This window comes from Ochotona curzoniae, unplaced genomic scaffold (assembly GCF_017591425.1).
Source record: "Ochotona curzoniae isolate NIBS_2020 unplaced genomic scaffold, NIBS_Ocur_1.0 contig_523, whole genome shotgun sequence".
NCBI classification, from domain to species: domain Eukaryota; kingdom Metazoa; phylum Chordata; class Mammalia; order Lagomorpha; family Ochotonidae; genus Ochotona; species Ochotona curzoniae.
This window is the reverse complement of record NW_024466459.1, coordinates 4,665,353-4,691,124: the sequence shown is the minus strand read 5'-3', so window position 1 is coordinate 4,691,124 and position 25,772 is coordinate 4,665,353. Positions and strand designations below refer to the sequence as shown.

The window sequence follows — 25,772 nt, the reverse complement described above, 5'->3', positions numbered from 1 at the left end:
TCCATCCTCTAGCCAGAAATTTTGGGCACTTTTACAAGTGCAAGCACCACATTCAGGGCCCAATGCAAGGAGCAGAGAGGAAAAACAGTTGGGGTTGGCCATATCTCCTGTAACCCTAGTTCCCATTGGAGAGGAAGGTTCCAGAGTTCAGTCTTGCCCTCAGTAGACTTCTTAGGCTGGTGCTGCCATCACGGGATCGTTTGGGGATGGGCACACTGAAAAGCACAGAAAACAGTTTTGGCATTTCTCCATTCTCCTTGAGCATTAAGATTTGCGTTTGCTATTGCTGAAGCCACAGATACCAAAAGAGAAAAAATGATAACCTCCTTGCAGGTTTGGTGGTATTTCAAATTCTGGTCTCCTTCCTACCTCCCACTCCCTGACCCTTGCTATCAGGCTGGGTGTGTGTGTGTATGTGTGTGTGTGTGTGTTTAGAATCCTTAAAGTGTTCCTTTATCCATTCTATCCAGATTGGAGAGATGTGCTAGAAGGTGTTTTTTAATGTCTTAATTTATGTGGGACTGAAGCATCTCTGCATACTGACATGCAGTTTATTGCTTTATTGTTTGATTTCAGGTTGGTTTGTTTTTCCCTCCACCCATTTTTAGGTTGATCCAAAAGCATGGCCACTGCAATTAGGGAGGTGGGGGTTTGGAGACAGACCAGAACACTGCTGCTGAAGAATTACCTAGTTAAATGCAGGACTAAAAAAAGTAGTGTTCAGGTAAATTACACTTTTCCTTATGCTTGGTTTCACTCTCTTTTGTGTTGGTATATTTTGTCCTTAAGAAACTATTAATATTAATGTGTTTGTAGTATTTCCTTTGCTCCCTTTAATTCATTTGTAAAGTAAGAACTTGTGTTTTGTCAACCATAGAAAAATAACTGAATTACCTAATGTCATCATCTTTTAAACTCTTATTTTCTGCTATATAATTTTGTAGGTATAGGGTTCCCCCTTTCTCTGCCTTTCCTCCTTCTCTCTTCTCCCTTGCCTGTTGTCTACTGTATTTTACAATGACATAGTAATGTCTCTAAATGTTGAAACGTTTTATTAATGATGACGCAGTTTAGTTAATTTCTAGCATCAGTGCTTAATTTTGAACATGTAGGCATGCATTTCCCAGGTTTCATGAACTAACATTCCACAGATAACTTTGTTTGCCCAAATCTCTCATTCTGTGGTCTATGGATTGAGTTGCCCAAGAATGCTAGAATTATGTCATAGTTAGTCATGTCATTATGTCACAACATCAAACATTACTTTTAAATATAAGTGAAACTAAGAACTGTAGCTAAGTAACTACTAATCATCTCAAAGGATGAAAATACATTTTTCATCTTTTCAAACCAGCGGAATAATTGAATAGCTGGAAAAAATAATACTTTCTCCTTCTGCTATAGCTGAGTATAGTTTGGTATAAATTTAGATGTTGTTAAAGTGCAATTTATAAATCAGAATCTAAACAAAACATTTTCATGATGTTCCCTTACAAAGATGTTTGGCTAGTTACTTTAAATAAAATTACAAATAACTTTATTGTATTTTACATGAGTAACCTATGATATTTAAGTATTCCTGTCACTCATTTTTTTATGGCTCAAGTTTAAACTATATGAATAAAACTAAATGTACAGGAAAAATCTCTTACTATTTACTATTTGCCTATTGTGTTTAATGAGAGATTCAACACAGTAATTGAGATAAAACTGCTTTTACTTTTTGTACAAGACAAAGAGCAATCAAATTCTTCATGTTTTTTCTTAGTATTAAATACATAATTTGTATAAAAATATTGGTGATTTTTGGTGCCATTGTTATACTTTGTAATGAATTTCTTTCTTTTATTATAGGAGATTCTTTTTCCACTGTTTTTTTTATTTTGGTTAATATTAATTAGCATATTGCATCCAAATAAGAAGTATGAAGAGATGCCTGATAGAGAACTTAACCCCATGGACAAGTCTATCCTCTCTAACAGAATTCTTGGATATACTCCAGTAACCAATATCACAAGCAGCATCATGCAGAAAGTGTCTACTGATCATCTTCCTGATGGTATTGTGAACTGGAATATGTATTCTTTGTATAATGTGAAGCCTTTTCATTATTTACCACTTTGCTTTACTAAGTAAATAGCATTCCTAGTTCTTAAAAATATGTCCCTCCATGAAGGTATGGTTTTGTACTGATATAAAATTAATTGAATTCTGCAGCTTTATGTTTCTTTTTTATTATTATTTTCCATGATACACGTTTGTAGGTTTAGGGATTTCCTCCCCCCCAACATACACACACACCTCCTTTACATCCCTTCGCATTACCCTACCCCAGCTATTTTCTCTCATATTGTTGCAACAGTATAGTCCTTCAGCAGTAGTCACAAGTTCAACATTCTGCTATTTAAACACATCATGGTATTGTAGGTATGGGCAGTGGTATATCATATTGTCAAGGTATAGTTAACAGCTTTATCTGGAGTCCTCTTTTTATTCAAGACTAGAGATGTATACTGCAACATATTTTTACTTCCATTATACAGTTCATCTTTGAGAATGTATGTATGTATGTACTTAGAGAGTATATGCATGTATGAACATGTATGAATGCTGCCTTACATCAGAGAAAACATAATATTTGTAGTTTTATGACTGGCTTATTTCCCTGAGCATAATGGTCTCCAGTTAGGGCCATTTTGTTGCAATGGCAGAATTTCATTCATTAGAATGGCAGAATAGTATTCTATAGAGTTGATTTATCTCAGTTTCTTTATCCAGTCCTCTTTTGACAGGCATCTGGGTTGTTTCCATGTATTTGCTATTGTAGATTGTGCTGCTGTAACTATGGGGTTGCAGGTCACTTTCTGATATGAAGATTTTGCTTCATTTAGATATATTCCCAGGAGTGGAATAGCTGGGTGAGATGGTAGATGAGTTTTCAGTTGAACACTCAGCTTACTGACTTCCATAGTGATTACTATAAGCCTACACTCCCACCAGTGGAGTAAGATTGCTTTTACCACACATCCCTGCCAACAGGTGTTATTATTAGAGTTCTGAATGCAAGCCAGTCTCAGTCTCACTGGAGTTAGATAGAGCCTCAGTGTGGTTTTGATATTTATTTCCCAGAAAGCTAGGGATCTTAAGGATTTTTTCATATGTCTGTTAGCCATTTGAATTTTTTCTTTTGAAAAATGCCTGTTCATTTCCTTCACCCATTTATTCACAGGGTAGTCTGCTTTGCTGTTGTTGAGTTTCTGAAGCTCTTTGTAAATCCTGGATATTAGTCACCTGTTATTTAGTGCGCAAAGATTTTTTTCCATTCTGTTGTTTCTTAACTTTATTGATAGTCTATTTTGCTGTATAGAAGCTTCTCAGTTTGATGTAGTCCCATTTCTTTGTTTGGCTTTGAGTATCTGCTTTTGGTGACTTTTCTAAGAAATCTATACCAATGCTTAATCTTGCAGAATGCTTCCTATATTTTTGGTTTTTCTTCTAATAATTTGATGGTTTCTGGGTGCAGATTTAGGTCTTTGATCCATTCAGAGCTGATTTTTGAAAAAGGGGAGAGGTGAGGGTTTTGCATCTTACTTCTGCAAGCTGGTATCCAGTTGTCCCAACAGCATATGTCAAATAGACCAACCTTTTTTCCCCTGAATTATTTTCAGTTCTCCTGTCAAAGATTAATTGTCATACTTTGAATTTATAATCACAAGTTTAACGTAAGTTTAAGAACACATTTTAATATTAATTTGATGTGATGTATGAGAATAATTAGGGTACTTTCCCCATATACTTTCTAGAAAAGGCATAAGCAATACTGAATTTCAGTGGCACTTTACGTTCAAAGAATTTAATCATAGTTATTTAGATATAACTTATTTTCTGAAAAATATTAAGTAATTCTCTTCAAAAGGAAAAACATTGTAAAATAGAGTATCCATTTGTTAAGGAGTTATTCTATTTAAAAAATATAAATTAATTGCTACTTAATTTTTAAGTTCATTGCTGCCTGTTATCTTAAATGTAAGGATCTTTCTGAAAGTAAAGCAGTAGTGAGTGGATTGAAAGAGTAAAGATGACATCAGAAGCGCACTCTTCATTGAAGTTTAGTACAGTTACTTCAGGTTTTGAAAAATGACAGTCATGTAATGAAATAACATCCTGCATACTATTTTAAACCATCCTTTATGATATTTATAACAGACATATCACACTGACATGTAATTTATGTGATTCAGTGACAGCTGTGTAGAATCTATAATTGCACTATTTCATTTGTTCTTCAGCATTTTCTTTTTTGTTTGTTCTTTAACATTTTCTTAGACAGTAAACTAGATGTTTATAAAATGGTCCATTCATCAAGAGTAATTATAAAATTGATTTGCTGTATTAAGCTATTTTACTTGGTGAGTTAACTATATTTTATTATTTTACAGTCATTACTATTGAAGAATATACAAATGAAAAAGAAATGGTGGAATCCAGTATTTCTAAGTCCAGCAACTTCATAGGCGTGGTTTTCAAAGACTTCATGTCCTACGAACTCCGGTTTTTCCCTGACATGATCCCAGTGTCTTCTGTTTATATGGACTCGAGAGGTGAGTAGCCCTAGGTAAAACTCAGCCTCCACACATACCTCGGCCTCTCCAGAAGAGATCTTGCATATCTTGGCCTCTCAAAAAAACTTGATCAGAGTCAGCATCGGCATTTTCAACTGTGATTATATGTTCAGATAAGAAGATTGTCAAGTGTGGCATAAAATATGTATATATAAATATTTATCTATATTACACACCAACATATTATAGTGTGTTGCTGATTTTAACATATCAATTATATTAGCATAAAATAAAATTATATCTAATATTTTATGACTTTACAACTCTTTTATTTCCTGTTATTTTACAACATGATAGAAATGTTAAGGTTTTAATATTTTCTACCAGTGTATATCCTTAGTTTTGTATTTGAAATATGGGAAACAACTTTCAGTGTTTAAACTATTGAGATATTATCAGCCACAAATATTTATTCAGAGATGTTAGAATCATTGTGTCAAGCACTGAGTTTGTAATTTGGTTCCAGAAAGCTTTTATAGGAGTTCTTGTTTATGTTTTTTTAACTAGACCGATTCTTGCACTATCAGGCACTTTGAAGCCAAATCATTTTAGAACTTGCCTTAACAATATTTTAACTGGCAATTTTTACAATTGCTTCTCCATTTTTGTTCATATACCATTCAGTATCCTAACACAAATAACTGCTCTGTTTCACCATTTTGAATGAACACCCGGTGATTCTGTATCTTTTGCTATTACAGAAAGGACTTGCTTGCAGTGTAACATCTTACACTTCGTGTTTTCTCCCCAATAGCTGGCTGTTCCAAGTCCTGTGAGGCAGCTCAGTATTGGTCCTCGGGATTCACAGTTCTACAGGCATCCATAGATGCTGCTATTATTCAGGTACATTTGATAAAGAAGGAATCCTATTCTAATACTTCCTAGCTCCCTGCTAATGTGCCTGGAAAAGCAGAAGATAGCCAACTACTTGAGTCCCTGCCATCCTCGTGGGAGACCTGAAAAGTTCCAGGCTCCTGGCTTTGTCCTGTTCCAGCCCTGGCCATTGCAGTCATTTGGGGAGTTAATAAGTGGAAGGAAGATTGGTCTCTCTTATTCTCTCCACAGTGGATCATGGATCAGCAGACATGATCTCAATTCACATTCAGTTGGATGTTGGAAATACCATGTGACATTGTTTTGTAGTTCTGTTTTTACTGCGTGTACAAATCGTAAAGCAGTAACACATGCTGTTTAAAAGAACATTTTAAAAACAGTCAATGGGATAATGACACAAATAATTATTCATAAATCCCTTAATTTTGAGGTTATATATATTTTATTAACATGTATGCAATTGTCTGCTAAAGGTAATTGAGAAATTATATTTTCTTTGAGAAATTATATAATCAAAATTTGTGTACTCACCAACTTCAGACTTTAAACTTTGTGATATGCTTCCATAGTGAATTAAAAGAAATATTCTACTCTATTTTACATATGTAGCTTTTTGTACGTATTTTTATTTGAGGTCACTCAGTAACTTCTTGAGGATTGTATTTTTACTGGATTATTGACCAAATTTGGGGTTATGTATTAGGAATGAAATAATAACTAAATTGATTTAATGTGTTTATATTTTCTAATCACAGTTGAAGACCAACGTTTCTCTTTGGAGGGAGCTGGAGTCAACTAAAGCTGTAATTATGGGTGAAAGTGCTGTTGTGGAAATAGATACTTTTCCTCGAGGAGTGATCTTAATATACCTGGTTATAGCATTTTCACCTTTTGGGTACTTTTTGGCAATTCATATTGTTGCAGAGAAAGAAAAAAAGCTCAAAGAATTTTTGAAGATAATGGGACTTCATGACACCGCCTTTTGGTATGTTATAAGTTTATTTTTGGTATAATTTATATTATACAGCTGTTCAGAATTGTAATTTTAAGGTTCTGAGCCTGCTTTCTTATAATTGCCTTTTTTGACATTTGAAACTTTTTAAGCTTCAACTGTGTTTGCTATGTCGTAAGGTAAGGGTATAGAAAGGTGAAAGCTTGTATTGCCAGTGCAGGTTTAAGTTTTATTGTACGTTATTTTTGTACTCATGAGGCATGGTCCTTGCATTGCATTATATATTACAGTGTACAGAAGGTAATAAGAGATGTTGGTAATCACTTACCTGTAGCAGTCCTCCCTGATATCCTAGCACAGGATTATATGTGGTTTCCTATTGTAGTTACAGTGATTAAAGTAGTATACATAGCATATGAAATGTTTTTTCTTGAAAAGTTGTAGTTAATTGGGTCAATTGACACAGTACACAAATTATTTTTAAAGAAGCATGAGAAAAGACATGTATGCACTAGTTAACTTTAAATATCAGCACATTTTTACAAATGATAATTTTATAGAAGCTTTTTTTTTTTTTTTTTGAGAAAAAGCTGGGCTGAAATTGAAGCTACAGAAAGAGAGCCAGAGATAGAGAACAAGAATATGCGAGTATAAGTTCCCCATGTGCCAGTTCACTCACTGAGTGCCTGGGGCACGTGGAACTGGGTCAGCTGAAGCTAGGTGGAAGAACTCAGACCAGGAGCCCAATGAATTGAGCTGTCTCAGTTTCTGAAATTTTATTAAATTTATTAAAATATATGCATTTGGCCTGGCGTGGTGGCCTAGCAGCTAAAGTGCTCGCCTTGAACGCGCCAGGATCCCATATGCACGCCGGTTCTAATCCTAACGACTCCACTTCCCAGCCAATTCTCTGCTTGTGATCTGAGAAAGCAGTCTAGGACAGCCCAAAGCCTTGGGACCCTGCACCCATGTGGGAGACCCAGAAGAGCTCCTGGCTCCTGACTTCGGATTGGCACAGTACCGGCCATTGTGGTCACTTGGGGAGTGAATCATTGGACGGAAGATCATCCTCTCTGTCTTTCCTTCTCTCTCTATATCTGACTTTGCAATAAAAATAAATAAATCTTTAAAAAATATGTATTTGACCACACATTTATTTGCATTTGCATTTGCATTTTAGGCTTTCCTGGGTTCTTCTGTATACAAGTTTGATTTTTCTTATGTCCCTTCTTATGGCAGTCATTGCAACAGCTTCTTCGTTATTTCCTCAGAGCAGCAGCATTGTGATATTTCTCCTTTTTTTCCTCTATGGATTAGCATCTGTAAGTATTTTACATTGAAATAGGCATAAGTAACTGTCAGAATATCTGGTAGGATAACAAAGTGTTTTTCTTTGGTTTAGTTATGGTCAGTTTATCATGAAAGACAGATGATGGCTACGTTCCTGATAAATGACTCAGTAAATGATGTGGCATTATGCTTCCAGATTTTTTAGAAGTGTTACAAAACAGCCTTACACTGGTTTGTTTTCTTGTGATGCATACAACCCCCTTGAATCTGTTTATAATATAATAATGTTTATGTGATTGTACGTAATGTAGATTGTTCACTGCCAGCCTTTTCTTAATCCTCATGAAATTCTAAATGTTCCAAATTAGTTAATGCTAAAGGATGATTATTTTTAAAGGTGTTTATTTGCACATGAATATTTTAAGCATTCTCAATATTTGGAATATTGGCTGAATGCTGGATTTTTTGAAGATTTATTTTTATTTGAAAGGCAAAGTTATATAAAGAGAGAATTAGAGAAAGAGATCTTAAAATTCCCAAATGGTCCCAGAGACAAAGTCCTTGGCCATCTCGGCTGTTTTCCCAGGTGTATTAGCAGGGAACTGGATGGGGGGAGGAGCAGCTGGGACTTGAGTGTGTGCCCCCGTATCTGAGATGCTGGCATCACAGGCAGCAGCTTAAGCTGCTGCAGCATAGTGTTCATCTGGCTAATGGCTTATGGCCTGGGAAAGCAGCGGAGGATGGCTCGGACCTAAAGGAGGCTCTGGGCTTCCAATTGGCTCAATTCCAGTGGTTGTGGGAGTTTGTGGAGTGAAACAGCTGTCTTTCCTTCTCTGAAAAAATCTGCCTTTCAAATAAAAATGGATAAATCTTCTAAAAAAATAACTGAAAGACTTCTGTTTATAATTATCATATATAATTACCTGATTTTTAAAAAACTTGTGTTGTCTGTTATCACCACATTATGTTTACAAATTTGTTATTCACACATCTTCACATCTAACTGCAGAAACACATGGGAATGTATGGTTAATCTGACACAAAATGCTGTCACTTTAAGTTTTTAAGGCTTTAGATGTTTAAGTATCACTATTTGTATGAAAATATAATGTTAAGAAATGACAATTATGTTTTAATGAGTGTATTTACCAAGGAAAATGATTTGCTTTGTAAGGAAAATTTGTTTCTTTGCAAGTGCCTGTGAATAATGCATTAACTTTAATATTTTTATTTTATAGGTGTTTTTTGCTTTAATGCTGACACCTCTTTTTAAAAAGTCAAAACATGTTGGAATAGTTGAATTTTTCATCACTGTAGCTTTTGGATTTATTGGACTTTGTATCATCTTTGTAGAAAGTTTTCCCAAATCCCTGGTCTGGCTTTTCAGTCCCTTCTGTCAGTGCACTTTTCTGATTGGTATTGCACAGGTAGGTAACACGCTAGTCTTGCATTTATGAGATATTTTCTTTCTGGTTGCATGTAGCTGCTTTCTTTTAAAGATTTATTTATTGGAAAGTCAGATATAAAGAGAAGAAGAGACAGAGAGAAAGATCTTCCATCCACTTGCTCATTCACCAAGTGGCCGCTGTAACCAGAGCTGAGCCCATCCATCCGAAGCCAGGAGCCAGGAGCTTCTTCTGGGTCTCCCACGCAGGTGCAGGGTCCCAAGGCTTTGGGCTGTCCTAGACTACTTTCCCAGGCCCCAAGCAGTGAGCTGGATGGGAAGTGGGGCTGCTGGGATACAAACCGGCACCCGTATGGGATCTTGCCACATGCAAGGCGAGGACTTTAGCCACTAGGCTAGTATGTCAGGCCCTCATGCAGCTTCTTACACTGCTAAGAGCACTTTATTTAATTATAAAAAAATGTTGTTGTAAAATTTTATATTGAGAAAGAAATGTATTTGAGTTTGGTCAAAATTTTAGAGCTGTTTTTCTTAAAGTTTTCAATTGTAAATTTTTCAATTAGATATTTCACTTGTATGTTCTCCACCATTTGCTAATTTTTCTCAATACTTTTTTTAATGGCAATAACTTTGTTAGAAACCAGTGGTTTTAAGTGTCGGTCCAAATTGCTTTATTGCCTGGTTACATTGCTATCATTTTATAGAGCGCCAGGAAATTGTGGATGGAGCAAAGTAGATTTACTGTGAGTATAGTTGTGACATAGGTAGGCCAAGAAGATTTTGTTGGTCTGGATTTCATGGGGTTATCATTTATTTACATAGCACTTACATTTATAAATTTAATTTTTATTAGTCCACACACTATAGACAAATTTCTAAGTTAAAAAATATTTTAAGATGCTGCTTTGTATAATAGGACATAAATTTAGCTTATGTGTAAATCAAATGTAGTGAATAAGTGTGTTTTTTAGGATAGCCTGATTTATAACTAAAGCAGGGTGGTTTATGAATTCTGAGTTTAACAGATTTTAAGTAAGTTGACAGCTCAGAGTTATTATACATTTGAGTATCCACTGCGTCCCTCTTATTTTAGGAAGGCCACGTTGTGGATCCATAGGTTTTTGCTGAGAGTAGCAGGACTTCTCAGTGTTACTTAATTTACCTTTTTTATTTCACAAATGAGGAAAATGGAATCACAGTGGAATAATTAGAGGTTATGCACCTAAATTGCAAGACTGGGACACAAATCAGGTCTTAATGTTCAGAACATTGCTGCTTCATCTAAGAAGCGTGTTATTAAAGCACGTGATCCAAAGGCATTGTTCGTTTATGTTTTGGTGAAATCCTTATTGTTCTTATAAACTAATGCTACTATTTTGCAGACCATAACCTGTTAAAAAGCCAGTTTTGGTGACTGACATCTGGATTTATAATGAGTAATAATAGGTAGTGCTAACTTTTGCTTTTATTGTTTTTCGTAAAAATGTTGGTGTTTCTATTTTTCAGGTCATGCATTTAGAAGATTTCAGCGAAGGTGCTCTATTTTATAATTTAACAGAAGGCCCATATCCTCTAATTATTACTATTATCATGCTAGCACTTAATAGTATATTCTATGTCCTGTTGGCTGTGTATCTTGATCAAGTCATTCCAGGTATGTCAGCAGTTGCTGGATTTTACTTTATGAAAAATTTAAGGCTTTTTTTTTTTAGCGAATATGTCAACATATCTTTTTTCCCCCTGATAAGTTGTGCTCATTGCTAGATCTTTTAATTTGGTTTTAAATAAATATATTTTGTTCCTTACGCCTTAACAACTAGTAAACCTAAGAACGTTGTGTGAAAATGGAGTCATTTGTTTTGAAAGCTTTAAGTCTATAGCTGAACTTCTTAATTTGGTCCATTCCTGCGATAATCTTTTTAAATTGAAATATTTTATTAGTTTAGGAATCAAAACGATGATGCAGTTTTATAAATCCTGTTGGCCTCTCCCATATGTTATCTCCGGCTAGCTCCTGGGGACTGAATAGTAATACTAGATATCAACCTTCTCCTTGCCCTTTCTTCTTGAGTTCCTCATTACTTTTGTCTATGTGGTAAACTTGTCTTATAAGGTAACTACTAGCTCTGTGTGGATTTTCAATTCTAATTGAAATTAAATTAGCAGCTAATTGCTTGCACCTATGATTTTAAAACCAATTTTTAGAAGCAATCTGTTGTAATTAAAATTTTTGTTTTTCAGGAGAATTTGGCTTACGGAGATCATCTTTCTATTTTCTGAAGCCATCATATTGGTCAAAGAGTAAAAGAAATTATAAAGAGTTATCAGAGGGCAATATTAATGGAGGTGTTAGCTTCAGTGAAATTGTTGAGCCTGTTTCTTCAGAATTTGTAGGAAAAGAAGCCATAAGGTATGATTCAGTCTTTTACAGTTTAGTTTTAAAAACTGCCGTAGGCCTCCCCCCTTGTTTTAATAGATGCATAAGTGATTTTTTTTTTTAAGATTGATTTTGTTTTTTTAATTTGAGAGAGAGGAGAGAGACAGAAAGATCTTGCATCCTCTGGTTTACTCCTCAAATGACCAAAATGCCTGGAGCTGAGCTGGTCTGAAGCTAGAGTCAGGAAATGCCTCACTTAATGTGCGTCCAAGGGTCCAAGGACTCTGGCCATTTTCCAGTGCTTTCCCAGGCCATTGACAGGGAGCTGGATTGTAAGTGGGGTAGCTGGGACTTGAACCTGCAACCGTATAAAATGTTGGCACTTTAGACAGAGGCTTAGTTTGTTACACCCTGGCTAGTTCAGCCAACACAAAATCTTTTGAAAATGTGGAAGAAAATAAGTAAAAACAATTTAAAATGAAGTAAAATATATTTTATAAATTCAGGAAAAACACATTATAGCATGGGACATTCAAAATTGCTTAGATGTGAGCAGCAGACCAGTAAATGGTCTATCTTCTCAGGGGTAAAATGCAGGGTTTAATTAATTTTCTTCTAAAGATTATAAAAAAAATAAATGGAAGGGGAAAAAAATCACTTTATACTTATAGACAATTTGTAGATTTAAATTTGTGTTGGAATATGATGACATCTGATTTTTAGCATTTCAGCTAAGAAATAATTGACTCATCAGTGGTGCAAAAAAACTAATACATTGAATTGAAATTCTCTCTTTTTAGAATCTTCACATAAAAAAGAATGAATGGCACTTTTAATGGAAATGACTATTACACATTTCTCTTGTAGCTTTAACATAATTTTACAACCAATATCAACTTTCATTGACATTGTTTTAATAGGAGGGGCCTTTATCATTTGTCTTAAAATTCTTAGAATAAAGAAATACACACTTGTAATAAACTGCTTTGAGCACTTAAAAACACTGTTTTTCAGAATTAGTGGTATTCAGAAGACATACAGGAAAAAAGGTCAAAATGTGGAAGCTTTGAGAAGTAAGTAGCTTTCCTTGTCTTTGATCTGTAAAATACAAATGGGAAAGTTGTTTGTATAAGTAATGGGGAATTTTCTGTCTAGCTTATAGATATGTGATTATCATTTATGAGAAGTGGGAACAAAGTCATAAAGGGAAAAGTAACTGGATTAAGATGAAAAATATTCAACCACTTTAATGAGTGTGTGTTCTTTTTCATTTTGCTATCACATATATGTATATATCTTAGTTATTTTTGAAAAATTCTTTTTCCCTAACACTGGGATTTGGGGTCAGAGAATTGTTTGTTATGGAGAACTGTCCTGGGGTTTGCAGGATGCTTATGTGTTAGTGTGTCAGTGTAGAGCCAGCCGAGTGTATGTACACATACTGGTGTTGTCAGTCTGCTTTGTTCAGGAAGGGTGAAAGGTGGTATTCCATAGCGTATGAGCTGGTTTCTTCACTGATTTCTTGAAAGTAAATTTATTTGTCTTGATGACTAATTACATTTCTTGTAATTCAAAGAATTACAATATCATATATCTTAATATCACAGACAGCATTTGTCCTATAAATAAGTTAGTCCTGACTAACCTGTTTTCCTTGTATCAGAGCTCCATCATGAAAAACGTGCCTTGCTTCTGACCTATGTAGTCTCTACAAGAAAAATAAGGCCACCTGGTGATGGCTTCCTGTTGAGCTGAGTTTTTTCTTGATGTCTTCTTGACTGCAAACAACCTTTCTGTGCGGATCAGCATAGAAGTAAAACAGTATCTCACAAAAGAGCCACTGGGCATTTACTTGAATGACCCAGCGTATGATAGAATTGCCCTTTTTCTCATTTCATTGCAAAGGGATCGACTAATCTAGGGGCTAGACTTAAAGCAGTTAGAGAATTTCTCGATCGTCTATTGCCATTCTTGGTGGATAATCCATGGCAGAGCAGAATTGGAGCTAACTGGGTGTTGAGAGTAAATGTTGTTCAGAACCCAACAATATCGAGAGGGAGAATCTGCCGTGTGTGTTATCATCCTCTAGTCTCCGGAGAGGGCGCAGTACGCTTCTCTCCTGAGGTACAGGCGCAAGGGTCACAGGGGAGAGAGACAGGATGGGTGTGCTGTTTGGCGTATTCACAGTGACAGGTTGTAAGCTTAGGTGGATGTGACTCGGGCTGCAGGAGAAACTTAAAAACCACTGTGCCGACCAGGCAAGTGAGGACAGGATTGCTGTGAAAATATATTTAGTTTTTTAAACATCATGGTTACGTCTCTGAATGGCTCATAAGTCCCCTTTTCCTTCAGTATGTGTGACCGTATCCAAGGATTTGTAAGAAGAGCATACTTAAAAGTGGTCAGGGAAAAATGGAGTTGAGAAGTTCAGTTTTGAAATACATATGTACGTTTTTCATAATATGTGTTATTTATGAGCTTTTTGAAGACAACCATGTATATCATATTTTGGTTGATTTATTACTTTCCCTTTTTTCCTACATAGTGAAGATGTCAGATAATGAGTCATATTTGCCTGGATTATAGAACTTTATGTGAATGGAATCAGTCTCTGTTCCTTAATTTTCTGGGAGTTGATGATTATACCTTGAAATGTTACTTTTCTAAAATGTTTCCACAAACTTGCCTGTGTGTCACGTGTGTGTATGTGCATTTTTACTCTCCTGAGATAAACACAAGCATGTTTGTAGTCTTGCTTTGAGTTTCTTATATTCTGAGCTCCTTACTCCGTGTCTTTTCACATGCTGTGTGGTTTTGCTTGCCATTGTCCTAAGTGGCCTCGACATGTAATGCTTCTCTCTTATTTTATATTTCATTCTTTGCTTAGAACAAGTGTAAGCTGATCTGCTATAAGCCAGAGTGAAACAAGAAAAGCATCACTAGCTCTTCTTTTGCCTAACTTCACAGTGTCACTTAGAAGTAGAAACAAATCTTACCTTTCCATTAAATGGTTGACATGATGTACAGATTTTTTTTAAACATTAATGAATATCATGGGAAAAAAAGTCCTTAAAAACTTATTTCCAGAAGGATTGAAGGTGAAGTACTGTGCATGGGTCCAAGTCATCTTTCGGGCATGGCTTAGTCTGTTCCCTGCATACTGTGTCGTCACTCTCTGGGTTGGGACAGCAGCAGTGCTGTCAACCCTGGGCCAACCTCATCAACTCCCAGAGCACCTTTAATCATCTTGTAGATTCTGTCAGCCTGTACCTGAGAACCTTCCAGACTGATGTTGGAATGAAGGAGTGCAGCTCCTAAAGTAAGCTGACCAGATTTCTCACAGACCTGTCGTTGTCAGGCTCTGTCTTTTGTATCAAGGCCTCCTTAACCGAGTAGTCAGGGCTTCTCTCTGCGTGCTTTCTGCTTTGTTTTGCTTTGTAGCGGTGTAGTCCATTGTTGAGTTCCCATGATCCTGAGTTCCCATGATCCCCTTCCATGTTTGCTGTTCAGCCACGTGTGCTGTGGCAGCGCAGCCCAGAGAAAGCGCTAGTCTGAAATAATCACCTTTACACACCTTTTTCTCCTTCCTGTTTCCTTTTTCTGTTCCTCATCGTTTGCTGAGTTCCAAGCCCTCCTTGGTGGCTGACACTAACTTCTTGCCCTCACATTCCTTCGGCTGCTGGGTGCAGCACGCGTCAGGAGGCCCAGTCTTGCAGACCACTTGTAAGCTCTTCTTCCGAAGGAGCCCCGTGGAGGCCTGTTCCCTCCCTGGTCCTCGCTCTCACCTGTCATGCAATAGACGCATCTCTGCTCTACCTTCACCCTTCTCTAACAGTCCTTGAGAGAGACCATCTCTTCTGTTTGTTTTAAATCTCTTGGAAGTCACAGTCAGCACAAAGAAAATCCCCCAATATTTAAATCTTACAGTATGAACAAAAAAAAATTTCAGTCCTCTTTTACACTGTTTTTAGCATTGATTATGACAAAGAAGCAAAACAATGTGCTGACAACTTTGTATCTTTGCATGTATTCCCTTAAGATTATGTAAGTATTATGAATTATGTAACTGAGAGAAATGCCAAAAAAAATTACTCCTGAAGTTTATTTTTTCCCTTAATTAGATTTGTCCTTTGACATATATGAGGGCCAGATTACTGCATTACTTGGTCACAGTGGAACAGGGAAAAGTACATTGATGAATATTCTTTGTGGACTGTGCCCACCTTCTGAAGGTAAGAATTTGCTGACTTAGGTAGCATTTCCAACTTTGTTTTTTTTAATGCTTTTAACTAAGGTATCACAATATATAATAATTGTTTTTCCTTAAATGTATGCTGAATGATTTTTTCAGTGACTTGGGAATACTTTCAGTGTCTATGAAAGTTTTTGTTTTGACATATTTGGATTTTTTAATAGAATATAAGTTAGTCCTTTTTTTGTACCTATTTTGATCACATATTTGTACGTGTATATGTGTGTCAACATACATATATGTTGTATATGTATGGATGTTTGCTTATTCTTTTTCAGTTAAGAGCAAACTGGTTACCAAGTAGAAATTAAATTGTATATAGAATATTTCCTGTTGAGAAAATCAGAATTTTAAGTACAGAGCAATATTTTGAAAATAAACTGGTAAACATGAATACCATTGACTAAAATAAAATTTTAAAAGCAGTACCTCAGATGTGCACTTTGATCTGTAATTATTCCTTGGGTGATAATTCAGTGCAGCAGCCATATGTCCCCACAGCAGCTGAATATAGAGTCAGAGTAAATAGTTTAATTTATGAAAAGGCCGTTACGTTGAATCTGCATTTCAACCTTTTAAATGCGGTTTGATTTTTAAAGACTAGCTTGGCTTTGTCGCTTATGTTGTATCACTCATTGATGTTAGTAAGTTCCTTAACGTTTATATTAGAAATCATGGTTTTTGATAGGATTCCCCATTATCACTCTTAAGTCAGCTAGTCAGTAGTATTCAGTTTATAAAAAGCTGGAATTAAAAAAAAATTTTTTAAAGCTGGAATTTAGAGGTACTGTAATGTTCCGGAGATGCCACAGCTGGCTATGATAAAACTTGAGTATTTGATCTCTCATTAAAATGTAATATAAAGAAAAAATGAGAAATTGCTACTGGAATATAAGTAATATGCCTATAGACATTTATGTTTACAATATATTATGGCCTGGAAGTGAAGGAAAATGAAGTTGAAATTTAGGTGGGAATCACTTTAACAGTAATAGGTAAATGAAAGTATACTGTGTCTTCCACATTTAAATTCATTATTGACTTATAATCTGATATTACAATAAGTAAATAATAGAATACATTAAAGCATGCACATTTTAATACTTACCATATTTAATACAAACTTAAATATGTATTTTCTTTTAGGAATTGCATCCATATATGGACACAGAGTTTCAGAAATAGATGAAATGTTTGAAGCAAGAAAAATGATAGGCATTTGTCCACAGTTAGATATACATTTTGACGTTTTGACTGTAGAAGAAAATTTGTCCATTTTGGCTTCAATCAAAGGCATACCAGCCAACAACATAATACAAGAAGTACGTTATTCATATAGCAACTTTACTTTTATTCCCTATAAGTTAAATAGCATTAGTAGCAAGTATACATTACAGATGTACTCTAAGACCTTTTCTGATCCTACAAACAGAAGATTATTACAAAGGAATAGAATTGGGATTGAATGTGATGTTGGTCCACGTAAGATAGCCCTTGTTTCGTCTTCAGGATTCTCACCCCCTTTCTCCCTCCTTCTCCTCTCCCTTACTGCCTCGTCCACTGCTGCCACCCCTCACTCCCCCACATACCGAGGTATTTCACTCTGATCTGTCCTTTTTCCAGTTCTACCCCAGAAAGTACCAGAGTAAAATGGAACCTTAAAAGGAGTGTTAACATGTATTTTTAAGCTGTTTTTCAATAAATGTCAAAATAGTTTCATGCCAATGGAACATTTTACATTATGATTACTTGAAGCCATATATTAGAACACCTAGTACTTTAAAACTCAAAAAAAGTAAAAACCAATACCTACATAAATGGTATGATTTTTTTTTTATTTCATTGTTGAAATTTTATTTTTACAGGTGCAGAAAGTTTTACTAGATTTAGACATGCAAGCTATAAAAGATAACCAAGCTAAAAAATTAAGTGGTGGTCAAAAAAGAAAGCTGTCGTTAGGAATTGCTGTTCTTGGGAATCCAAAGGTAAATAAATAATTCACTAATGGGCTCATTGTTGAATGCAAAATATTATAGAAAGATATGACGCAGTGTAGAAAGTTTAAACCCACATGAACTATTCTGTTATGTGTCTATGGAAAGCATAGCATCTTTTTACTATTGGATAATTAAAGGTATGGATTTACATTGTGTCCGCAGTGGTTTATCTTTTTAAAGATCTAAGGCAGGAAGTCAGCACGGCACTCACCCCTTGTCTGCATCCGAGAGCCTGGTGTGAGTCACAGTTGCTCTGCTTCTAATCTGGTTGCACGCTTGCCCGTTTGTACCCAGGCCGATGGCACAAGAGGAGATCTGATGGAATACAGCACCTCCCTGCCCTCAGCCTGCTGCTTCCCTGCCTGATACAGGACAGGGGAGAGAGAGCCAACAGGTGGAAGGGCACCTTTGTCGCTCAAATAAAAAGAATAATTGAAAAAATTATGAAAAGATCTGAAGGAAATATGGCTCAAATTCATATTTGTTAAATTTGAATTGTGGCATCTTGAATAAACCAGTGTTCTTCTATTCCCTATAGAAGAATAGAAGTATATCTAGAACAGCCCCTCATAAAAGTTGGAAAGTAAAAGGAATCCCTCAGTCTGTCAGTGTCGTGCTTTGATTTTGTGTGTGTTGCTGTGTGTTGCTGGCTGTGCTGCATGAGGAAGAACAGCTGATGCACTGCCTTCCAGTAAGCTACAAGGCTGCACAGTGTGTGTGCCTGCGTTGCAGAACCTCCTGCCGCAGCTCAGTTCCTGCCACAGCTTGGGGGTGATTTTGTAGTCCAACCTCATATTAATTAATCTTCCTCTCAACACCCACCAGCACGAGTTTTTAATTAAAAATGGTTTAAAATTAGATTGCTTCCTTAAACTAATATGGGATATGTTTCTCTCTAAAAAGCAGTTATTGTAGCTCCATATTTAACTCTTAATGGCAATATGCTTAGTTTTTTTTGTTTATGTAATTATGGCGTATATGTTACAGACTTTAGTCTTTTAACATTAAACCAAGATAACTATTCCTATCCCAAGCTCGTTAGTTTTAAAATTTATGTGAGTTCAAATAAAAATGAAAAACAGAGCCACTGAATGTTTTGAGTGTTCACAGATAAAATTTAAAGGTTACCGTTTTTCTGAGGCTTCTGCGCCCTTCCTCACCCGTCCTCATAGATACTGCTGCTAGATGAACCCACAGCAGGAATGGATCCCTGCTCTCGACACATTGTTTGGAATCTTCTAAAATACAGAAAAGCCAATCGGGTGACGGTGTTGAGTACTCATTTCATGGATGAAGCAGACATTCTAGCTGGTGAGATTTTTGCTTTATTCTCAAAAATTTTTGTCATGAGTCAAAACAGCAATGGACATAAAAATGCTGCATCTTGAGGAATAAAAAACACGCACTTGATTTCTTCAGCAGCGAGCTGTGGCTTGCCATTGAAGCGAGTTAGAGGCCCAGTGCTTTTACTGGATGCTGGTTACATAGGTACCTTCTGCCATGCACATGTACACCATCCAGACTCCTGCAAAAAAGCCGATGGTTAGCATAAAACACTGGTTTGTAGTTTTGTACAGACATTATGAGCCATTGTTACCTTTTTTGAAGATTTTGGGAATTTTCCCAAAATGTCAAAATGGACCCAAACTTGCAATCAAGTCTTTCTCAGAATAACTTTTTCAGACCTGCTCTGTGAACTCTTATGCTCATATACATAGTAAAGGCATAGAAGTTTACACTGATACATGATTGTGAATAAATAGAATAATTAAAAAGTCTAAAATTCAAATGATGTCTTTAAAAAAGTTGCAGTCTAATAAATAACAAGTTATTCATCCCTTTAAGACTGTATTTGAAAAACAACAAATTTTATTGTTATTTTAGTTGCATCTTTGCACTTTTGGTTATAAAATGAATTAAGTCATTTTCAGTTTAGCAAGCATTATGTGAAGAAATGTTTGAAGTAAAATAAAGAAAGTGAATACTAAAGTCATATTGTTTGAGTACAGTTTCTGGGTTTGTTATTTAATAGTGTATGAAATATGTGAGTGATTTTTCTTATTGCTTCAGTATTCTCATTGGAAAAATGTGTGATGGTAATCTGTTACCTTCCTAAAGGTGGTGCTGGAGATTATTGAGATAACACATAGGTGTCTCCTATATATCATAATCCACAAAACAAATGGCAAGTCTTCATTCTGTCACTAACCTAGACATTGAAATGTAAATCCCTGTTTACAGATCGGAAAGCTGTTATATCACAAGGAATGTTGAAATGTGTTGGTTCTTCCATTTTCCTCAAAAGCAAATGGGGAATTGGCTACCGGCTGAGGTATAATCCGTTCTTCATTAACCTATTTTTTTTTTTTACATTCTTGATTACTGTTGTTATTTTTTGTGGTTTGCCATAGAATTCTTTGACTGTATTTTATGACACTCACTTTAAAGAATTCAGAATTTACTTTTGGTTGCTTGCTGAGTAATAATACAAAAACTACGATTCTTTGGTTTTCTCTAGCATGTGTATAGATAGATTCTGTGCCACAGAATCCCTTTCCTCACTGGTTAAGCAGCACACACCCGGAGCTACTTTATTACAACAGAATGACCAACAAGTTGTGTATAGCTTACCTTTCAAGGACATGGACAAATTTTCAGGTATTGCTTTCGGTTGGTTGGTTGAATAGGGACCCATCATTGGGAATAGGCTTTCTTGATTTCCTTTTTGGTTATTCGGGGTTGATATTTTATTTACACTTCATTTTGTTTTAGAAACCAGAAATATTGGCAGCTGACTTTTCTTATGAACAGCATGTGAGAAACTAATATGTTACAAATATAAATGCATAAAAAGAAGGTGTACCATGCTTTCAAAAATCAATTAATAAAAGAGATTTGTTCCAGATTTGCTTCTTGGCCTTCTGAGAGCAATGCTTTTCCATGAGAATGCTGCAAAAAGCTTGTAAAAGAATGTAGTTAATATATAGGATTTTGTTTTTTGCAAAAGAAATTTGAAATTTGTGTAGTTTCTTTCATTATACATATTTTCGTGAACTATAGAAAGACTCTGTTTTATATGTGTTCGTATAGTGTTGTTCACGTATGTTCTCAAATTTTTTAGTTTCATGATTTTATAATTAACTATGTGACAACCATTTGACTTAACTGATGTTTTGTTTCTCAGTTTTTACTGGGAAACTCAAACTCAGTCTCCTTTCACGTGGGAGTTTGTAGCCAAAAAAGGATTACTGATGTAGGTATGTTGTGCAAAATTCCCATAGCATTTACCTCATAATCAGGAAAAAATGTACTATGGTAGACTAATGATTTTGTTTATTAAAAACTCATGAGCTGTGTTAGTGGGTACGTAACAACTTAGTGCATCTTATCATTTTGTCAGCATGTATTTAGTCCTTATGCTTGAATAGCATTGATATAAGGCTTATGTTATGCGTGATGCTGGGCTATACCATTGCAATTATTAGTTTTCTTAATACATCTATGAATGAAATAAATGGTTTAACAGCTTACATTTGTTCGTGTAGAAACTGAAATATCCAAAGGTTTTAGGAAATTGTCCCAAGTAACACAGGTAGAAATAGGCCGACTCATACTTCATGTTCTTCACCATGATACTTTATTGCTCCCTTTTCTATCATAAGTTGTCAAACTATTTCACTGGATTTCAAAGTGAGTTTTAGGGAATTGAAGGGCATAGGCCCTAATGCTTCCTTAAAGAATTCATGAAGTCAGAATGAACTAATTTACCAGTTCATTATTTATCTTCCTGATTCTCAGCTTTTCCATATCGTTTTCCTAATAGTACATGACATGTGTTATTACAACAGAAACAGTTATTAGAGAATCCATTGATCCTCAGTTAGGAAAGAGGGATTTTTAAAATATCCCCTTCTCATTGATTTTGTTTTGAGTAATATTTTTAAAAATGAAATCGTATTAGCATGTAAAATATTTACTCTTGTTATTTTGAAATGAAACTAACCATTTGGGTGAATTTATATTTGTTCAGTTTTAACATTCTCTATTTAATTTCAAGTACAATGAAATAGTTTTAAATTTTAACTTATAGTGTAATAAGTACCTAATCAGTATATCCATATAAAAATTTTCCTTGGAGTCTGGAGCAATGGAAAGAGTAATAAGCCACCAGCATTGCAATGCAGTGGGTTAAATCACCGCCTTTGATGCCATACGGGCATCATTTGGAGTTCTGGCTGCTCTTTTTCAGTCCAGCTGCCTGCTCATGCAACCAGGAAAGCATGGAAAATGGCTGTACTACCTGGACCCTGCCATCCAAGTGGGAGACCTAGAAGAAGCCTCTGACTCCTGGCACTTGCCTGGCCCAACTCGGCATTATGGCCATTTGGGTAGTAAAAAAAACAAAAAACAAAACAGAAAATCTCAAGTGTTAACCAAAAGAACTTTAGAACCTAGTAACAAAGTACATTTATTGGTGAAGATCTAGTTATTTATTAGTAGCAGAGTTGTGGGGGGAGAGAGAGAATGTAGGGGTGGGGGAGAAATGGTAGGAGGGTGGCATCCCCCACCTGTTGGTGCCCTGCCCAGCTAGCCGCAGCTTCTCCTGAGTCGCCCACGCTGGTGGCAGGGGCACAAGCACATGGGACGTCCTCTGCTGATTGCCCAGCACATTGGCAGTGAAGTGGATTGCAAGTGGAATAGCTGGGACTGAAATCAGACCAATTTTGGATGCCTGGATTTCAGATAGTGGTTAACTCACTGCACTAAAACACCTGCCCCATAGCAGAGTGAATTCATTTCTATTTAATTTGTAAAGCATATTTTAGAGTAATGCATGATACAGAACTTGAGTATATACCATTCCTATATATATACGTCTTCTTTTTAAATTTTAGGTTTGTTTTCTGCACTAGACACTCATTCAAATTTGGGTGTCATTTCTTATGGTGTGTCCATGACTACTTTGGAAGATGTATTCTTAAAGCTAGAAGTCGAAGCAGAAATTGACCAAGCAGGTAAAAACAAAACTAAAAATGCTTTATAGAATAAATCAGTTAGATGGTAAGCTAGACAAATAATTGTATAAACATGTGAAATGTACATTATTTCAGGGAAGAAAGAGCAGGAATAAACAGGTAAGTAAATAAACGGTTGAAACATTCAACAAGAGTAATGGGAGTTACAAAGTAAATTAGGTAAATTAAAGAAGTTAATTCCACTTGAAGTAGGATGGTAGTGAATATATGTGAAAACAAGTTTTGAATTGCGTTGGTTGTAATGGTAATTGCTGATAGATTGCTAATGGCTTGGGAAAGGGAAAATCAGTATTTCCTAAAGTTTTGGCTTAAGAATTAGAAATGGGATGGCTTTTTCCTGAGAGGGAAAGAGGAATAGGTTTATGGAAAGAAGAAGGTAAAGTACAAACTTAGCTTGAGACACACGGGCACTGTTTGAAATGCAGGTGGCGCTAAGTCAGGGCTGAGAATATAGATGTTATAGAATGGAATGGAATCACATATAGAGACCACAGATAACAGCAGAGGGGCAGGCTGTTAGGGTAAAAAAAGGAGAAGCAGGCAAGATGACTGACTGGGAAGAAGCAGTTATAACTGTTCCTTTCAGAAAAAAGTGAAAGGTATAGAAATACAAAATGATGAAGAATAGGCCTACATGAACAAGCTTATTGTGTCTTCTGTTAAATGGAAAATTCCAAATGCTCACATTATCGTTGCCGATGTGCAGTTTCAGGAGTGCTAGGAAAAGATACTGACAGGGAATTGGCTCTTAAATCCTTCTAAAGACTGGAAATCAAGTTGAAGAGCAAATTTTGGCTGAAAAATGAGTCTAAAGTTAAATTCAATAGAAAACTCAAGCCAGGAAGAGACTCTGAAAAATGGTGAAGCCGGATGTCTGATAAGGACATACTGTTAGGTTATAATCAGAAAGAAATCATATGAACACTTTAAATACTGGGTGGTTGTAGAGATAACTAGGTCTTAAATATAGGCATCTATTCAGACTGCCTTTCAACCTGTGGAATCATGACTCGCTTGCATTTAACTTCCTTTACGCAGGATTATGTGAGGTTCAACTGTGTTGTTACACAGTTAGCTATATAGTAGTTTGTTCATGTTTAGTATTTTATACTATTCAGTATATCTATCACAGTGTATGATGATTGTGAATTTTACAACCATTTATGCATTAGCTTGTCAGTATTTGAATTATTTGCAGTTTATAAGTATTCTGGATAGGGGGTCTGCTAAAAATGTTATAAACATGTTTTGGTAAAGTTGTGTGTGTGTGGTGCCCTTATGCCTGATGTTTGGTGGGTCAGAAGATTGGATACAATGAGCTTTAATAGCTATGAGCATTTGTTCCATTTGTTCCATGTCACCACTAGCATGTTCTGATATGTGCTGACACATGTGGCACATGTGGAGTCATTGTTCGTGACATAGCAGATTAAGACATCACTGCCTGTGATTCTGGCATCCCATATGGTACTGGTTCAAATCCTAACTGCTCTGTTTCTGATCCAGTTCCTTGTGAATGCACTAGGGAACACTGAAAGGTGTCCCAAGTGCTTGAACCTTTGCTGTCTGCACAGGAAACTCAGCCTAGCCTGGACTGGCTTTTTTTTTTTTTTTTTTTTAAAGATTTTATTTTTATTATTTTTTCATTGGAAAGGCAGATATACAGAGAGGAGAGACAGAGAGGAAGATCTTCCGTCCGATGATTCACTCCCCAAGTGAGCGCAACGGGCCGATACTATGCCGGTCCGAAGCCAGGAGCCTCTTCCGGGTCTCCCACGCGGGTGCAGGTTCCCAAAGCTTTGGGCCGTCCTCTGCTGCTTTCCCAGGCCACAGGCAGGGAGCTGGAAGGGAAGCGGGGCTGCCGGGATTAGAACCGGCGCCCATATGGGATCCCGGGCGTGCAAGGCGAGGACGTTTAACCACTTGCGCCACCGCGCCGGGCCCTGGACTGGCTTTTAGAGCCATTTGGGGAGTGAATCAACAGATGGAAGACAGTTCTCTGTCTCTTCCCTCACTCTCTGACTTTCTCTATAATTCTGTTTTTTAGAGCAATAAAATAATTTTTTCTAAATTTGCATGCTTTATAAAGATCTTCATTTTTTAAAGGAATATACCAAAATTACATTTTTATTATTATTATTTTTTTTTACAAATAGATTATAGTGTATTTACTCAACAGCAACAAGATGAAGAAATGGATTCAAAAATTTTTGATGAAATGGAAGAGAGCTTACTTATTCTTTCTGAAACCAAGGCTTCTCTAGTGAGCACCATGAGCCTTTGGAAACAGCAGGTGTATACAATAGCAAAGTTTCATTTACTCACTCTGAAACGTGAAAGTAAATCGGTGAGATCAGTGTAAGTATGACTCTGCTGCCCATGAAGTTATCTGTTGAAGATGGATTTACTATCTTAATCTGCATAGTTTTGAAAGATTAAAATTTTAGTCTTGAATTATCAGCAAAATATGCATATGCATAATCATAGTAGTATACCTATTATTAAACACTGTCAGAACCTTACTCTTTTTTGAAAATTAGCATTTATTGTCTTACCTGTAAAATTAGGATGTAACAAAATTCTTTCACTTTTGAATAAGGTCATAAGTGTTCTGTTTTATTTAACTTTTAAATATTTGTTATATCCTAAGTTGTGTAAATGCTTTTTAACGCTACTTATCAAATCAATAAATGGTGACATCCTGTAGGCTGTATGCCTGATAGATTCAGGATTGGTGTGGCATTTCCTCAATTTAGTTTTAGCTTCTCTCAGGTTCTCTTAAAATACAAGAATTTAATTATTTGTAAATATTAACTAGCTTCATTCTGTACTGCCAACTAGTTAGATCCAAATGAGTAAAGAAATAGAACTTAATAATCAGAAATGAACATTTGAAATATGCTGACTTGTTTTTTCAACCAAAGTATTCAGTATAAAAAGATGAGAGCCAAGTATCTAATTGATTCTTGACTGATTCCTGTCAGCATTACTGATAGACAAATATTGA

The 25,772-nt window shown here is 35.8% G+C and overlaps 1 protein-coding gene across 1 annotated transcript in view; it reads left to right on the top strand.

Annotated features, from left to right (window-relative positions):
* The window catches only part of ABCA5 (ATP binding cassette subfamily A member 5), a 65,513-nt gene that overhangs the window by 5,778 nt on the left and 33,963 nt on the right, over window positions 1–25,772 (top strand). Inside the window, exons 2-19 of the mRNA XM_040989571.1 lie at window positions 609–724; window positions 1,855–2,059; window positions 4,440–4,601; window positions 5,377–5,465; window positions 6,212–6,441; window positions 7,589–7,730; window positions 8,937–9,125; window positions 10,610–10,757; window positions 11,345–11,513; window positions 12,495–12,553; window positions 15,602–15,712; window positions 16,879–17,054; window positions 17,598–17,717; window positions 18,902–19,040; window positions 19,971–20,061; window positions 20,248–20,387; window positions 22,625–22,744; window positions 24,922–25,123. Of these exons, the coding sequence (XP_040845505.1) occupies window positions 623–724; window positions 1,855–2,059; window positions 4,440–4,601; window positions 5,377–5,465; window positions 6,212–6,441; window positions 7,589–7,730; window positions 8,937–9,125; window positions 10,610–10,757; window positions 11,345–11,513; window positions 12,495–12,553; window positions 15,602–15,712; window positions 16,879–17,054; window positions 17,598–17,717; window positions 18,902–19,040; window positions 19,971–20,061; window positions 20,248–20,387; window positions 22,625–22,744; window positions 24,922–25,123 (2,594 nt within the window). The 5' untranslated portion in view covers window positions 609–622. The remainder of the gene's footprint in view (window positions 1–608; window positions 725–1,854; window positions 2,060–4,439; window positions 4,602–5,376; window positions 5,466–6,211; window positions 6,442–7,588; window positions 7,731–8,936; window positions 9,126–10,609; window positions 10,758–11,344; window positions 11,514–12,494; window positions 12,554–15,601; window positions 15,713–16,878; window positions 17,055–17,597; window positions 17,718–18,901; window positions 19,041–19,970; window positions 20,062–20,247; window positions 20,388–22,624; window positions 22,745–24,921; window positions 25,124–25,772) is intronic.